Consider the following 18322-nt stretch of genomic DNA (forward strand, 5'->3'; position numbering starts at 1 on the left):
GACCAATAGTGTCTCATGACACCGTGGCCCAAACTTATTTCCCTACTGTTGGAGAGCTCTATTTATGGCACCTTCTCTGGGGTGCCTGGGTGGCTCAGTCAGTTAAGGGGGCAACTCTTGATTTTGGCTCAGGTCACGATCTCCTGGTTTGTGGGATCGACGGTTTCTGCGCTGACAGCACAGATCCTGCTTGGGATTCTCTGTCTCTCTCTCTCTCTCTCTCTCTCTCAATATAAATAAAACAAACTTTAAAACAAAAACAAGCCACCTTTTCATTCTCTGAGTTAGGCTAGAGACACAGAGAAAACAACTGGAATGGAGCATGACTTACAGGTGAGGTGAGCTAAGTGGATGGGGCTGGTACCAGTTGTTTGTGATCTGATAAAGCAAAAATAGTCCAAATTTACCCACAACGCTAAAAAGTATGACTTCTGATGTGTCTGCAATATTAATAGAAACATTGCCCTTTATGGGTGAACTTCTGTATTCACTGACGACACTGTGGTATATTGTTTTAAATAAGAAATATGTCAGTGAACTTTTAAAAACTGGATGGAACAACAGACTGTAAGTCTAAAAAATACAATATATTACATGTAAACTGCTATAATGTGATTGGTTTGTTTAAAGGTCAAGAGATCTGATCAATTTCATGGATATAAAATAAGTCTAAAACTGAGCCAATTCAACATGCCCTTTAGGAAAAGGAATTCCTATTATGAATCGGAACAGAATTGTGAATTGCTTACATAAATACGTGTTCTGCTCTTGCTATTATAAAATCAATCGACAACAATCATTTCAGCTTCACGATTATGTTATGTATGAACTTACCTTATGCCAGACAGCATGGTCAGCATGATAACTATGGACATCTTAATAACAAAACCATCTTTTTTTTTGCATCTATGCTGATGGTGTAAATGGCCCCAGACTGTCAATAACTCTTCCAAAGCAAATTTAATAAACGTGAAGACATGGACTAATGTTACCAAAAATCAATTCCCATCACTTATGTCCACCATAGGTGTTAACTCTACGAAAGAATGTGAGTTAAGGAAGCCAAAATGAAAACAGCATTAGGCAACAACTTCAAATTAACCAAAGTAGTAAAATAGAACTCAAGAGTCATACATTCATACATATGTTAAGAGCACAATTGCTATACTTTTTCCCTGAATTGTCCAGACTTAGCTAACAGTTTTACTACTACTGTTGTACTTTGGTCCTCTTTAATAGAAATTCAAAACATTAACTAATACACTCACCCTCCCCCCCAAACCATTACTATAAACTTGTATGTTTTAAGAATCCATAATTTTTAAATTATCAACAAAAACAGGATACAGTATTGTTTTAATCAGATACAAATAGAAATAACTAAAAAGGACTATCTATGTCAGAATAAAGGAGCCAGACAAAGATAAATTTCACTCCTTTGTATCATATAGGCATAGAGCTTATAGAAACATGAATTTAAAACAGTTACTATTTTTTGCTAGGAGGTATGCATTTTAAGCACAAATAGTTTAACTGGCTAACATCCCCACCAAAGCAGAAGTGTAAATTTTAGAAAAACAGCCTGTAATATTTCAATCAAATAAGTGAACACAGAAAGCATTTTGATACTGTTAAATTGCCAAACTAATAACGGTGGACAAACAAACCAAATTCTCCTGCCGCTTGTATTAAAATTACCTCCCAAGCATCATTCAGACCCATTCAGTCCCAACTATAATTCTGTGTTCGCCCATCGTGTGCTTGACATCAACTTGATCTAATAAGTACTACCATGATCTCTGAGATTGCGAAGAATCACAGCGGGAAGGCTATGGGACTGCCACCCCGTCACTAACTCGGCCTCTAGCTCCTTAACGTGGGCCCTGAGCATGAGGGGTGGTACTTTCAGAAGCAGGTCAAGAGGCAGCAAAGCTGAAGAAATAAAAGGGGGAAAGATATGAAACTGTAACATAAATCATACTGAATATCAGGGAGGCATGTGTGATTTTGTTACTGCCAACACGAAATTACCTGGTCTTGGTCTGGATCCTATTCCACCAGTGAAGTCCCTGAAAACAGAATTAGGGGCCGTTACGAGGACTCATTCAACTTGGATTTGACTAACATTGACTGAAAGCCTATACCCCACTATGCTTTACATTGTAAAAACTGAAAAAAGATTATTTTCCCTCAAGATGTTCTTGAGAGCTTAACAAACAGAAGAATAAGCCCATGCAAGCCCACAGCAGACCTGACATTTTACTGGCACATGGAAAAACCCTATCTCATCACAGTGGTTTAGAAACTCTCAGAATGATTAAGCTGGGGAGGGGCAGAGAAAGAGAAGGTCACAGAATCCAAAGCAGATTCCAGGCTCTGAGCTGTCAGCACAGGGCCCGATGGGGGGCTCAAACTTGTGAACTGCAAGGTCATGACCTAAGCCGAAGCCGGCCGCTTAACCGACTGTGTCAACCAGGTGCCCCGGGATTTAAATACAAATAAACATGGTTAATAAATCTCTTACACCAACACTTTCATTTTAAGCATAGAATTCTTGATACATAAATGCAACACATACCTTAAGTTATGAAGCAAAACAAAATTGGCACTCATTTACCCACTGACCAGCTGACGTACTAGATTAATGGCAAAATCTTTGCATTTGATGGCAAGTTCCTTCCCTTCCTTTCCCGCTCCTAACTCCCCACCATACCAGCACTCTCCTGATCCCATTATTTTCTCTGTCCCTTTCCCAGCCCAAGTTTTCAGAACCTGGAAAAGTCAGTGAAACTTGCCAGACTTGTACAGTTAATACACACTGCCTAGTTGTGGGAGAAGCGGCATGTTTAAAGAAAGAAAATGGGTAGCCCCCGCCCTCAGAAAGAGGGGCATAATCTCAGCAGTGTCCAAAATGGGCAGGATGCCTCCTGGCCGAGGAGCAGACCATCTGTTTCAGCACCTCATACCCTCACATCCATGACATACTTGCTCTATCACAGCAAGTGCCAATGAATAACCCTGCCCCTTAGCCTTCCGGGTGGGTCTAGCACAGCCCAATAGAAATATAATGCAAACCACAGACATAAGTCTAAATCTTCTGGTAGCCACATTTTTAAAAAGTAGAAATAAAGAAGTGACATTAATTTTCAGAACATATTTTGTTTAACCCTTTATCTTTAAAATATTCTCATTTCAGCATGCACTAAATACAAAACTCATGAGATACTCGACATTCAGTTTTGTATTTAAATCAATATTAAAATGAAATTAAAAAATTCGTTCCTCTGTCACACCAGCTACATTTCAGCTGCTCAAGGGTCACACGTGGCCAGTGGCCTCCATATTCAACAGTGCATTCCAGAGTCACTGTCTTCACAGAAATTACGACTGAGGCTAACAGTCATGCCACATAGCTGCAAAGCCTGTGATACCTCTTGGACTATCCTAAATGGTGAATTAAAATGTAATTTGCGAGGGGCACCTGGGTGGCCCAGTCAGGTAAGCATCCGACTTCGGCTCAAGTCATGATCTCACGGCTCGTGAGTTCGAGCCCTGCGTTGGGGGCTCAGAGCCTGAAGCCTGCTTCGGATTTTGTGTCTCCCTGTCTCTGCCCCTCCCAGCTCATGCTCTCTCTCTCTCTTAAAAATAAATAAATATTTTTTTAAAAATTAGAAAAAATGTAACGTGCAAAAATCTTTTATTCCTAAGGTTACAGGTACTTTTGATAGATCATAACCATTCACAGGTCGAGTTAACTAGATGAATCTTCCAGTTGTCCTGAAGAATCCAAAATTCCAAACATTTTTATATGTTAAAAAAATGGGCTGGTGATATATGTGAAATAGACTATCCTGACAATGCCGAGTTGCTGCCAACGTTGCTACTCCTTAATATAATTCTAAATTCTTCTTTAGGGGATCTAAATGAACTTTAGGGGATCTTTAAAAATAAACATCACACATTCATTCAACAAATATTGATGAAGTGCCCACTACGTGTAGAAACTGTGCCAGACATTAGAGACGGGATGGTGAAAAGAAAAAATCCTTAGCCTTGGAACTTACAAGATTATACAGGTATAGCAGAAAAACTGTTAATTTCTCTGCAAATCATATCATGGATCACAAGAAAGCATACTCATCTGAAATTGCCAAATAGAACAGACTAATTGTAGCCAGAAGGGACAACATTTAACTGCACAACCGTTAGGTCCAGATGGACAAAAGATTGAAATTATGCAAAGCCTGAGGGAAGTCTGCCTCTAGGACTGGATTGAATGTTTATGCGCAATAGAACATTATGGCTGCAGAAGATGGTTTCCCAGGAGAGTGTAAGCTGGAAAACAGGCAGAGATGACTTAACACAAAGAGAACAGTCTAGAAATGTTTTCTGGTGAAAAGGCTTAATATAATGAAGCTTGTGTCCTCTGAAACTTTTAAAATGGGCATTGACTAATAGAACTTCAGGCTGATTAAAACAGAATTGCAGAGAAACGGAAGGTTTCAAAGGATTCCAAAAGGTCATGCCTCCCAGCTCTCTTCAGATCCGGGGTGACTTCATCCAGAATTTATAACCTAAAGCAGAAATTGAAGCACTGCATCTGAGTGTTAGCCTACAACTTCCACCCCAAACCAATAACAGGTAAGGTAGAGATTGAAGGTTTAGCTTTGTAATTTTTTAAATCAACTTTCCGCTGAATGAATTCAAGTTCAGAGTAAATTACTGGGATACTTATTGTGTTTAGAGGAGTCCTGGCCGTAAAGAGATGGAGTTCTAGAATTTTATACCTTGTAAAACTGTTTCAAATATACTTCTGAACCAAGGGAATATTTTCACACGCATAGGAGGCACATTACATAACTTAATTCAGTGGTGAAAAGTAGTCAATACTATTTGATGTGGGTAAAAAGGAGAAATATTTAACCTTCTGAAATGAGAAGGTTGACTTACAGTACTAAGATAACACTCTCTGAGGCTACTGCAATCATACCATCTGAGCTAACTAGCATTTTACCACTTAGAAGTCTCTTTCTGGTAGTGACATTCATAAACATGTCCTGTGTGAAAACACGGCATCATGCAGGATTGAGTTCTCCTGTTCATTATGGGCTTTTCACTTATCTATAATGTTAACAGAGGTGGTGTCACTACAGGAAAGGAGAATAGTGCCCCTGTGGCTCTCCATCCTTACTCCAATAACAGCCAGAAGCAAACAAGCAATTAGCCAGAAAAGTTTAGAACTGTCACAGAAAAGAAATAAAGTGGTCTTACTGATCATTGTTTCTGTGAGGCTGTTTGATTGTGACATTGGCAGATGGGCTAGGTTGATTCTGGCCAGTAGTGATCAAGTATTCAATTTAAGTAAAACAAGATATGGATTATGAAAAGGGTGAGTAGAGAACACCTACAAGTCAAAATAAGCAAGGCTTCTCCTAAAAGGAGGCAAAACCCATAGGTCCTGAGGTTCTACAAGAGTCTTTCTGGTCACATATATGGTGCTGGATGGTCTCAAATGTCCACAATCATCTTTTATGTGACTCAAAGACTAATGCCAGGTGCACATCCTTGAGTACAAATTATGCATATCCTGATTTATCAAAGAAGTTGTGAACCAAAGGCATCTCCAAGACCGCAAACATCCAATATCTCAAACCAACCTGCCAACTACACCCCGTTGCCTTGGCAACAGGATGCAAGCAGGCATGGAGAAATCTTGTTGCCTGAGCAACAGAATCTTTAAGAAAAAAAATAAAGTAAAATGGGGACTTATGCTGTGACTATGGCAAAGGCTTGTAGGTTCAAGTCAATAGGTGGGATTTTAGTCCTATTCCAAAGAGAGATATAGAATTTATGCTAAGATAACAGTCATTCATCAATTAATTAACAAGTATTTGGGGGCTGGCACCTATGCACAATACATTGCCACCTGGGAAATGCAAAGATGGACCCATCATTGTCTGGTATGTGCCAGTGTACAATAATAAATATTAATTGAATGAATGAATGAATGTTCTTAAGAAAATCATAATACAATGACCAAAGCTTACTTTGTAGTCAGTGTATATAGTAGTTAGAGAAGTTGAAGGCCCTGTGTGCATTATCAAATTCCACTATACAAGATAATTTATAAGTTGAAATAAAAGTTAGAATGCAGTGGATTATATCTATCTATCTATCTATCTATCTATCTATCTATCTATCTATCTATCTATGTACTGAGACTATAAAATCCAGATAGAAACTGGTAAAAGTCATGCCCATTCTTAATTCTTTCCTAACAAGTAGTAATGGAGGCAGGAAATTTTAGATTATTTAGATCACTGAAAATGATTAAAATTAGAAATTTCAAAAAAAGTCCTAATTATTGAATTTGTGCTTTTTTTCTTGACACAGACATTAATTAATCCAGCTTTTGACTAACTATCAATGTTCGCAAAACACCAAACAATAAGGATAATTACTTAATATGATTATTTCGAAACAGGTAATGTTTTGTGACAGATGACTATAAAGAGTGAATTGTGCTCTTTTACTCTGTGGAATTTCAGAGATGTCCACATCAAAATAAAAGATGATTTCCACAAACACTATCATGCACTTCAACATTTCTCAATATATGTGTGCAGTTCAAATCTCTAAAACTGGGAACTTAAAAATGGTACAACCACTCTGGAAAACAGTTGGGCAGGCTTCTTTAGAAAGTTAAGCACCAACTACCATACATTCCAGTCATTTCATTTCTAGATATTTACCCAAGATTTTTAAGAGTATGTATCCATATAAAGACACAAATGTTCATCACAGCTTTATCTGTAGCAGCTAAGTACTGAGACTCAAATGTCCAGTAACAGATGAATAGAAAACAAACCATGATATATCCATACAATGGGCTACTACTTAACAATAAAAAAGAATGAACTATTGATAGACTATGAAAACAATATGGACAGATCTCCAAATAATTATGCTGCCTAAAAGAAGCCAGACAAATAAGAGTATGTACTATATAACTCCATTTACATGAAATTCTAAAATGCTAATAATCTAGAGTGCAACAAGCAGCTCAATGGTTGCCTAGGGTGGGGAGTGAGGAGAAGGGAGGGTACAAACAGACATGACGACACTTTTACATGGATATGTTCTCTATCTTAATTGTTATTTCACAGGGATATGCATATTCAAAACTTATCAAATTGCACATTTTAAATATGTGCAGCTTATTTTGTGTGAATTATATCTCACTGAAGCTCTTAAAACAAAATAACTTTTCACAATCTCATTCAAGAAAAGTTATTCAAATAGACCATCACATGACCTATACATGTGTTAAAAGCAATATATAAAAAATATTCCATTAAGTTCACTTTTGTCTGCCTTCTGTTACTTATGAGACGGAAGCTAAATGTAAGTCAGTTCTAGTTATCTCATGGTTCGACATCTTCAAGAGAGCTAACTGGTTAGCCCTCAGTAGAGTATGAGTTTATCACAACCAAAGCAGCTGTTTGGTGACACTCAGATCGATAAGCATTTATAGGAGTGTCCCAAGTGACACTCCTGTTCACGACTCTCCAATAACATGCAAAGAATGAAGATGTAAAATCAAATGTCTATTCTAGTAAGTCAAAAGCCTAAAAGCAAATTGTACTCAGTGAATATACATATAGTGTGAAGGACCTGTTCATCATTAGGAAATGTGGGTCATCTAGAAGCTCCCCATAGTCTACCTGTATAATGTCAAAAATGCTATACTGACATCTCCAGATTTTCTTGGGGTGGGGAGGGGTAGGAGAGCCCTGGGAATGGCTGCTGCCTGGATGGCATCCTACTGAGGGAGATTTCATGTCTGGAGATCTGAGAATGGAGATTTGGAGATTCACTTTCTCTTCGTGAATGCTACCGTTCCAGAACTGAGGAATGGGGCTCTCTCCACTGATATGGAACCTCAGCTTTGACTTTGGCTTCTAGGACTTTCAGTGATTTGGGGATGGGGGAGGAGATACGGGGAGGAATATGTCAAGAAAAGGAGCCTACAGGAATTATTTGCTGGCTTCATGTCACTTCTGCTCAGTAGTTCATAGAACAAGTATATACTTCTAAGAGTTGAGAACTCATTCTCTCTTGGTCTTGCTATTAGAGTCCTGAAAAAAATTTGTAACTTGATGATGACTTGGCTCACCAGGATGCCTTCCAGTTCTAATATGATGTTTCCTCTCACCAGCCCTGAGACCAGTATTTCTCTGAGGAGGCAGAAGCTGTCCCTCTAGTTCCATTTGCCTAGCTCCATTTGAAAGTCTATGGCAAATTATTAGGGAGGTACATTGGTCCTTCAACAGGCAATTGGCTTAAATCTGGTCCCTGATATCTGGGGTGATAGAATCTCAGAATTTATGCTCAAGTTTTCTCTCTGAGCTATTTAGCCAGGACCAAGTTTGAATTCTAAACTCTGTGGCTTTTTCTCAATGGTACCAATTCTGTTGTTTTAAGAGCCAATAAGGATCCCCAAGGGGGAGAGCTGCCCAAGGTCTCACTGTAACTGGTCTACCGTTTCATATGTGACACAGAATACCCAAAAATCTCTGCAGGCTTGATTTTCTACTTATTTTTATTCTACTTTATAGCTCTGCTATCTTCTTTTAGATTCTAACTTCTCATTTAGCAACTAAATATTTTCTATTATGTAGCGTTGCTATTTTCTTGTAGATTCTAACTTCTCATTTAGCTTCTAAATATTTTCTATTATGTAACTTGGCTATCTTCTTTTAGATTCTAACTTCTCATTTAGCTTCTAAATATTTTGCAGAATGGTTTCACATTTCACTTCAGTAAACCAAGAAACCCAGAAAAATCCTAAACAAATGAGATGGCAAATAACTTTACCTTTAATGTCTTTTAATTTAAAGAATTAGAAATACATTTTCAAATTGTCTCCTTTTAATTCAGAGAAGGCCTGGGGGTTACTTGGAAGGACGTCAAAAGTCATTAACTGTCTCTCCTCTTAGTTGGCATGAATCACAGGCTGTCTTTTGTCATTCATCTTCTTCTGAAGTCTGTCCTTGTCTCCCTGTTACACTCAGAGTTCCTTGAGGGAAGAGAGCTCGTCTTAAACCGACCTGTGTTCCTGATGGCATGTTACACTGCACCACACACAGCACGGCTTTCAAATGTTACTTTAGCTCACGTCCTATTCACCTATGCACCTTCTGATGCATCAGCCTCAACATCTGCGCCATTTTCCATTTTCCACCTGTTGGCTTGGTCATTAACCTCAAGTTAAAACGGTTAATGTAATTACACTCTGTAATATCCCTTTTTCGATGAGCTTCAGATTGAACGTCTCCTTTCTGTTGGTTCTAGTTTAGCCAATTCACTATAAAATCTTCAGATAATGACTAGTTTTAAAAGCCAGTTCAAGCTCTAAAATATATAGAACCTATGTTTCTTTTGTTTTTGAAGGTTTAGACTTAACTGGGCTCTTTCAAATAAGACAATTTTCCATGAATCCTTTTAGAAAAAAAGAGTAGAATTATTTAACAACTTCAAGATGCCTAAATTCATCTGATTGGCAATTCCCATTTTAATATAAAATTCTTTTAATTGGGGAGTTAGACCCATATGTCATGAGGCATTTTTGTACTAAAATACTTGTTTTGCATGTATTTTATACATTTAAGCACATTTATATCACTGAATAAAGTATCCAATAATAGGAGGGAAAAAAAAAGCCTCTTAGGGATGTTCTTAAAAACATAAATAGTCACAAACCCGGTAATGGCTAGATTCCAGAGCGCGCTTGCTAGTTATGTTGTGGGAGAACTCGTTGGACATTTCCCTATGCAAATCAAATACTGTTCCAAGCAGTTGGCTAGATTTCCAGATCAGCTCACAAAAGTCTACTGAACTGGTGATGTGGCTAAGGTAGAAGCCCTGATACCTGAGATGAGGAGGACATCCTACTCTGTGGTAGCATCAGACCCCCAGCTCTGCAGCCACATCTTCCAACCCTGTCCCCTCTCTTGCTGGGCCAACAAGCAAGAGCTCCCATGGCTCCAGGCTCCTGTGTGTGGCTTCCTTGTCTGTGGAAAGTGGGACCAGAGGTGGTGGCTTAGGAATAAGAAGCCAGAAGGAAGGCAATTGGAGGGAACTGCAAGCCCAGCAAATTCCTTGGGCGATCCTCTATTTCAAGTCCCAAGTCCTCTAAATCCCCCATTCTGGTTCTTCTGGGGTTCGGGACTGTTTCTCTTTCCCCTGCCCTCTCCTTTACATCTGACCATCACTTCTCGACACATCGGCCCACTAAAAAAATGTGTAGGATTCCCTCAATGGCCCTTCTGGTATTTTATGCACTCTGATAGGTTTTCCTTGGGTTTTTGTCACTAGCAAAACTAGAGATGAATTAGGAAATTAAAAGGCTTCGTGCTAACCCTTCCTGAGCCTTACTTGGAAAAAAATAAGTGATTAGTGATGTTGTATCTTTGACTAAACAAAAAGTAGTTTTCTACATGAACCCTCCTTTGCCCCCTAACTGAACCCTTCAGGATTTTGCAAGGCAGCTTCTTCATTCTGAAATTCATCTTCCCAGTGGACAGTAGTTCCATTCTGGCTGCCCAGTACCCACCGTGCTCCCTGCAGCAAGGACCTCCTGATGGACTTGGAGGGGGCAGTCGATCAAGGAACTCAGCTCTCCCGGCAGCGGTAAATAGGATCCTGATTCAATCCAGGCCAACTGACTCTCTCTAGCAAGACACTGAGTCCTGAGAAAGGTGACACATGGGTGCCAAAAGCAAACTGGGAGATCCTTTATCCCAGCATCAGGGCCTTTCTGATTCTGCCAGCAGTGCCTCCTCCACAGACTTCAGGGGCTCATCTGGCTCTTATTCCTTCCTAAGTTTAGAACCTCTGGGTTTCTAATTACATGAGCACTGCCCCCCCCACCCCCCGCCATAAAGCCTTTTAATGAACCTCTGTTGCATGAGTCAACAAAAGTCAGGTTCATTTGCTGGCATCCAGAAAGCCCAACTGAGAAAGCACACCATAGCCTTACCCTTTTGTCACATTGCATGCAGCCACATCCCTAGCCAGGGTCACCCACAGTGCCACAGACCACTGACTGGAATCACCACCTATGCGCTTATGCACAGGTAGCCTCAACTGGTGTCTCTGACTCAGAGCTGTCTGACAGTCCTTCTGCCTGTCTCCACTCAGTTGTCCGCCCATCTTTATATTGGTTCTTCCCAGGTGACCACTCCTCAAATCTAGACCATCTTCACAGCAGTGACCTTGAAAATCATCTAGTAGACAGAAACCACCAAGTATAATCTTCTCTGCTTTTCTAGCTTAATTTTGTCTTTGCCCCCTTTTCTTCAGACAAAGAGCTGTCCCTTCATCTTTCCCGGACCCACTCTCTAGACTCAAGCTACTCTGTGCCTGTGTCTTATCAATTCCTTTTCTCTCTTTATCTCTCCTTTCCACTGGCTGCCTCTCCTTAGTACCAGTCACCCTGAAGTCATCCTGATTCTAAAAAGGCCCCTTTTCACCAAACGTCCCCTGCCAGCTGACTACCTCGCTCACTCTTAGCTTTCTTCCCCCCATCACTGCCTCTGTAACTTCTAAAAGCACCACAATCCCACTGCTGCCAACCTCACTCAATGCTATGGAAACTGCCCTTAATGACAGTCACCAGGGACTTCACTAGGCCAAACCTAATGGTTTCATTTTAGTTTTAGCCCAAAAGATAACTCTTGCAGAAACTGCTGATTATCCCCAAATAAGTTTCTTCTTCCCTTTAAAACAGAATCCCCCAAACATATTCATCCCTCCCATAGGAGATGTGCTCCTATGATTACATTCTGGCTAATGGTATGTGAACAGAAGGGATGAGCACAATGTAGGGTCCTGTCCTTTCCACTTCCTGCTGGCTGGGGTGTGGATGTGATGTGGTCCACATTTGCCACATTCGCCATGAGGATGAGCCATATAGCCCACCTGAGGAGGTGGAAAAACAAGATATAAGGAGCCAGGGCTCCAGAGGAGCCCATAAAGCACAACCACCTGCTTTCCTCGTCCACCCCTGAGCTCCTAGAGGCTAACTGCTTAGCTGAAGGTCACAAAGCTAGAATTAAACCCTGACCCAAGCTTAGTACTCTTTTCCTAATGTTTATTTATTTATTTTGAGAGAGAGAGCGAGTGAGGGAGAGAGCGGGGGAGGGGCAGACAGCAAGGGAGACAGAGGATCTGACGTGGGCCCTGCACTGACAGCAGAATCCGATGTGGGGCTCGAACTCAAGAACAGTGAGATCATGACCTGAGCTGAAGTTGGACGCGCAACCAACTGAGCCACATGGGCACCCCTAAGCTTAGTACTCTTTTATGGTAGGCTGCTTGGTAAACCGTAATCACTGCTGGGAGGGTGGGCTCTGACAGCCTCTAGTACCACATGTCCATGGCGACTTCTAGCCATCAGGTTTCACTTTAGCCACCAATAACTCAGCTCTGCAGAGTTCTGGGAGCTCAATGTGTACGTACCTTGTTTGGGATTGTCTTTCTCCTCCCGAGGCACTAAAACTTCTCTTTAAAATGCCTGGAACAAGAACATAAAAATATCTTTATATTTTCCCTCTACAAACCTTTTATTTATTTACCTATTTATTAATTTAAAAAAATGCTGCATCCTATAATATGAGCAATTTTACATACTCTAAAGATGGTCATCATTTATAAAAGCATCAGCTGAAATATAATGTTTCAAATTACTGTTTACTTAATGGGATTGTGTAAGGTCCTTTTTCCAAAGAAAAGGTACTAAAAAGGCAACTCTGTTACTAATAGCTAATAAAGGAAAATAAAATATCCATGTCATAATTATCCTAAAGCCCTTGCCAAGATACCTACAAGTTGCCACATGCAAGTTTAAATGTTCAACTTTTCCTCCTCGTTTCCCCACTGACCCTCCCCACTATTGCTACCCAGAATATAAAAAGCTGAATTCATCTCCAAACAGCCAGTAATTAACTTCTTCTAGAATTTGCTACATATGAATGAATATTTTTCATTTCATTCATTTCACTCATTTCATTTCATTCATTCATCAATGAATTTATAACATTCATGTTTTCCCAATCACATATCAGGATATTATATCTAGCAGGCAGGAATCTGCAGGGAAAAATCAATGTTGGAAACTGAGATCGTTCCAGAAAATCTGGAACACGTAGTCACTATTTTGATGGACAATTAAATTCGGAAAGAAACAAACAAAAAAATGAAGCTCAATCCTTAGGGTTTAACTTTGATCCTTAGGGAGATTATTTTAAACCTTCTTTTGAGATTTTCATAGTATACTCTTTAATGAGAGAAATTTATTTATACTAACTTTATTTCAAAATATTTCTATCCTGGAATGCCTGGGTGGCTCAGTCGGTTGAGAGTCCGACTTCAGCTCAGGTCATTTAGGCTTTGTGTTGACAGCTCAGAGCCTGGAGCCTGCTTGGGATTCTGTGTCTCCCTCTCTCTCTGCCCCTCCCCTGCTCACACTTTGTCTCTCTCTCTCTCTCTCTCTCTCTCTCAAAAATAAATAAACATTAAAAAAATTCAAAATATTTCTACCCTAATATGCCTTCAACTTACTCTTTTAAAAGAATTATTCTTTCCTCTCCATATTCCATTTTAACTTCTCTTTTCTTTCAGTTTCAGATTTGTTGAATGAATTGAATCCTATCTTTCCTTAAAAATTTTATCCAAATATATCTTTTCTTTTCTTTTCCATACCCCATACCCCAGACTGTTTACTTTACTGTTTTAAAGTAAGAGGCAAAATTAACATATGGACTGAATTTATATAACATATTTGTCATAGTACTAAACAATTAAAATATTCTACTTTAGTGTTTGAAATTATAATCTATCCCTTACATAACATAAATAAAATCATACAAAACTTAGTCTACTCCAAGACTAACTTCTTCTCCAGGTCTCTAACCCTTAGAGAACAGATTCACAAGAGGTCACTTCCATTATTCCTGTGGTTATTTAGTGTTTCTCCAAATTAGTTATCTCCACCCCGCAGTTACAGGGTGTATTTGCCAGTAGAAATAATAAAACTAACTATTTGTTTGACAGCTAAGGCAACAGCAGACCACAGTGCCGGTTGGCCTCTGGGCCTGCCAGAAGGCTAGACAAACCTGTCCTAATTAGCACTGTACCTAGAATATAAACCGCTGCGTTACGCATATGATGGCGGTCACCCGACTCCCGAGCGTGATTCCCAAACCGCGACCTACCGGAACCCCACAAGCCGGCAAAGAAAACTTACTGAATGTAGATTCTTTCACAGGGCTCGAACTGGAGCTGCTGGAGTTGTCCGAAATGTCCAATTCCTCATCTAGCTCTGAGTACGTGTCTGCACATGAACAGAAGAGTCACAGAGCAAAGAAAGAGAGCAAATGAGCCTTGAAACGGACAACATTGAAGAGCGCATTCACGTGGCCACCACTTCACTAGAAATACCTTTGTCAATATTTTCCAAGTTGAAGGTCTCCTCGGACAGGATTTCATCACAGGCCCTGTCTTCATCCTTCCCGCAGGGGGCCTGGAAGCCCTCGGGGGGCAGGTCCGCGCTTTCTGAAAGTTCGCTCTTCAGGCTGGTGCCTCCACTGCTACTGCTACTCAAGCTTGCCTTCTCAAAGGTGTCCTGCGAGGGAAATTCAACGCACAGCTGTCTTTTCTTCCTTCCTCCCCTAGGACCCAACGCTTATTAGAACATATATTAAAATGCGTGCTAAGCATATATATTTGTGCTAACGTACCACCGGTTATTCTATCTGCACATTTGTGGCTGAGTTCACTTAGTCCCTCTCTATAAAAAAATGCATCCCTGCAGGCGACCACGGGACAGACAAGAACAGAGGTGCCAAGATGCTCAATGACAAAGGTCTGTGCGATGCGGCAAAAGAAAATGCAGCGCTAAGGGAAAGATACGTATCAGTTAAGCGGAAATTACTGTCACCTTAATAACATTTGCCCTCTCAAACAAACATGGGAATAAAAGGTACAGCATAAGAACAGTCAATGGTGTTGTCATAGTACTGGATCGTGACATGTAGCCACGCTTGTGGTGAGCAAAGCCTAAGGTAGGGAATTGCGGGTGTATACTACACTATCCCGTACTGTGTCTTATACCTGAAATTAATGTGAGCTCACGTGCCAGCTATACTTAGGAAAGTACAACAATGCTATCAAATCTCAGCACCACAGTGGGCGAGTACGACTTAGTTTTTTCAAATTCCAGGAAACTCTGAAGCAGTAGTGGATGCCGCCAGGCCATGGAGAGAGAAAGGCGCGGTCCTCTGAAAGGTGCAGAGACCAGCACAAGCTCCAGTGGTGACCAACGCTTGCTCGAGACAGGTCCAAGGGTTTACTTTTGTTTTGTTTTAGATACTCTTTCTGAAATTGAATTGACACCCACAGCCACCAGAGGCAAGTTTCTAAACTCCATGGTGACAGAATTGAAGGTAAAGAAAATCTAAGACCATATGAGTGACGGGTGTTAGAAGTCTGCCTCCAAAAGCTCTCGCGTGTTTCTGTTCCCTAAACAAGACAAAACATGAAAAGAATAGCAAAGACATTTTGTGCAATGCAAACTGTCCCATCAATGTTATCTCTTTTTCCTAAGAGTTTTTTCACGGTACTTTCCTCAAGCTGCCACCAAGATGCTTGGAGATCTTTCTTGCTCTGTTGGAGCTAATGTGCAGTTGAAGCGTTTTCATTTTCTTTGTCGAGTCCTCCATCCAGTGACTGCTTTGTGACTCAGCATTGTTCCTTCCTGTTTTTTGGGTCTACTCCTGTCTACTACCTTAGAACCTACAATGGAAAATGCTTCGGACACCCTTTGGATTGCTCATGGGTTCTCAGAAATCTTCCCCATGCTTAAGACTCATAAGGAGCTTCCAATGCCAGCGTCAGCGCTGCTGAAGCTCAGCTCGGACACCAAATTCAGGAGCTCCTTCTAAGGCTCACAACTTTCCTTCCGAACTCACTCAACCCCTTCCGTGTCTTCCTCCTTTTTCTGTCCCAACCCACAGATTCTTCTTCCTCCAACATCTTCAAGTGAAGTCAGAAATGTACACAGAAATAAATTTAGGGCTTTCACATCCTTATGACTTTTTATTCGAAATAAATCATTTACTGCCCTATTCTAAAGCCCACAACTGGATTTACGACCCTGTAGGGACTCTACACCCAAGATGTGTTGCTATCAATGTTTAAAAAATAAAGAGAGAGATAACTTTTGAGTTGACAAAACTCTATTGCATTGATGCAATTAGATGTCGGAATTCATATATCTCGAAAACTGGCAAAACTTCAGCAAAGGCTTTGTTTCTTTTTAGAACAGGCATGGAGAAGACATCAAAGGAAGACATTTTTTCTTTGGACAAATGAAGAGTGAAGAGAAGCTGTGAGTCCTGACACAGGTATCCCAGACTTGAGGAGTTTTGACTTGTAACCAATACCAAAGAACCAGGAACCAGATGGCTTGCAAATCAAGTCATTTGCAACCAGTAAAATTGCATCCATAAGTAGTTGGGTGTTTGCTTAACTTCTGAAAAAGGGGAATTCACATACGGAGAGAGATGCTTTTTCAAACTCTGTAAGAGGGGAAGCAATAAAGCGATAAAGCAATGTAGAATGTATAGTTTGTTTTAGTTTGAAAAAAAAACCCGTTTCTGTAATCTCCTGCAGCAGTTTTGCTTCAAAAAAATCTATATAGTTCTTGAACTTGACATAAAAGATATGTCACTGTAGACACATTTTCCCAAATGTGATTTCCAGACTTTTTCCTTGTGAATATTTGAGTACCCAACTCATTGCCAACTCACCCCTTGAAGAACTGGAGGCTATTTTAGTCCCTTTTGAATCCCTCCATGCCTTGCACGATGCTTTACACATAGCAAATGCTTAATAAGTAGTTGCTGTATTGAGACAGAAGGGAGAAAAGGGCCAGGGAAGAAGGTGAACTCCCCTACATGATAAGTAGGTTTTGTAACATCTGTGTTTGTTTTCTGTTTGTTTGTTTGTTGTTGTTTGTTTTTGTTTTTGTTTGTCTTGCCTGTTTATCCAGAATCCTGGGTCAGAATCCATCGTGCTGTTTCTCTAAGAGCTGAAGAGACTATCTGGTGATACACCAATGAATAAGAGTGAATGCTTCCTTTCCTTTTTCCCCTTTGCATGTTTGAGAAGTTGCAAAGCTCGATTCATCTGTATTAGAGATGGCTGGCCCAGCAATGACAATCCGGCTCCTCTGTAACCCAGCAGGCCCTGGCTAAAGGCAGAAATGGTTAACTGTTTTTAACCTGAGAGTTGAGGCCATTAAGATGTTTTTGAAAGTTGCCTCCAGCAAGTACATAAACCTATTAAAGGGAGCTGGGGGGAGCAGGGAGGTGCAGCCTTGGGGGATGCAATTTGGCTGCTGTCATCTTTTTTACTTTTTGATTACTTAAGATTTTTCTAGGAATAGAAGAGGGAGTTAACTACATTTTTTTTGGCATCTACATATCTCCCAGGAACGGATGGACACATTCTGTGCATCAATATGGCAGCAAGAAGAAGACAATGCAAATGAGACAATAAAATTATCACTGATATGGAAATCATCACCATTACTGGAGACACTTCCTGTCACAGTGCTGTTATAGGCACAATTATGTTTAGCTCGGTTTTGCTCATTATAATGTAATTTTTTATGTGTGCAGCACATTATAGTACATTTTCAGTTGAATAGCAGTTCTAACAGTAACAGCCTGACATTGCCTAAATTAACTGCAACAGTAGGGAAAGAATTAAGAGAGCTATTTTATTAAAACTAGTGCAATTTTTTAAATTACCCAGAATGTTTTCTAAGGAGAGAGAAAAGCAAGAAATAAATATAAAACATAACACTAACTATATCCTATACATGCTTTACTTTAGCACGATAAAGAATGTACTATTTCTTTTGTTCTAAAATAGTCACTCTATTTGAGCTATGTCTTTGCCTAGATTCTCGTATTTGTTTAGTTAATAACCATGACCTTAGACACATAAGTTCAGGGCTACCCACGGCTTGACAGCAATTCACCTGGCTGAGGTGATCTCTTTTTAATGGCAAACCACGTTCTATGCTTTTCATGGATGATAGCACAAAGAAAGTCCAAATAGGAGACAGATCATTACCGCATATTATTGCACATAAGTTTTGTCCCTTAATTTCAAAGTATTAAAAAAATCAGCCAGTGTGATCGAGAGGGCTGAAGGGGCCACACAGACCCAGGCCATAGCTGAGTGGACTGGC

The 18322-nt window shown here is 40.1% G+C and overlaps 1 protein-coding gene across 6 annotated transcripts in view; it reads right to left on the bottom strand.

The window, feature by feature from the left end:
- NEK10 (NIMA related kinase 10) overlaps window positions 1-18322 on the bottom strand; it is a 224615-nt gene that overhangs the window by 48169 nt on the left and 158124 nt on the right. For 3 of the 6 annotated variants that reach the window (XM_042998419.1, XM_042998418.1, XM_042998422.1), the window contains 5 exons: window positions 14503-14686; window positions 14309-14395; window positions 12523-12577; window positions 2032-2069; window positions 1792-1932 (listed from right to left, as the gene is read on the bottom strand). In XM_042998419.1, coding sequence (XP_042854353.1) covers window positions 1792-1932; window positions 2032-2069; window positions 12523-12577; window positions 14309-14395; window positions 14503-14686 — 505 coding nt within the window. Of the gene's footprint in view, window positions 1-1791; window positions 1933-2031; window positions 2070-8872; window positions 9080-12522; window positions 12578-14308; window positions 14396-14502; window positions 14687-18322 lie in introns of those variants that run through there. The other 3 variants (XM_042998421.1, XM_042998420.1, XM_042998423.1) reach the window with 2 other exon arrangements.

This window comes from Panthera tigris, chromosome C2 (assembly GCF_018350195.1).
Source record: "Panthera tigris isolate Pti1 chromosome C2, P.tigris_Pti1_mat1.1, whole genome shotgun sequence".
Classification (NCBI taxonomy): Eukaryota; Metazoa; Chordata; class Mammalia; order Carnivora; family Felidae; genus Panthera; species Panthera tigris.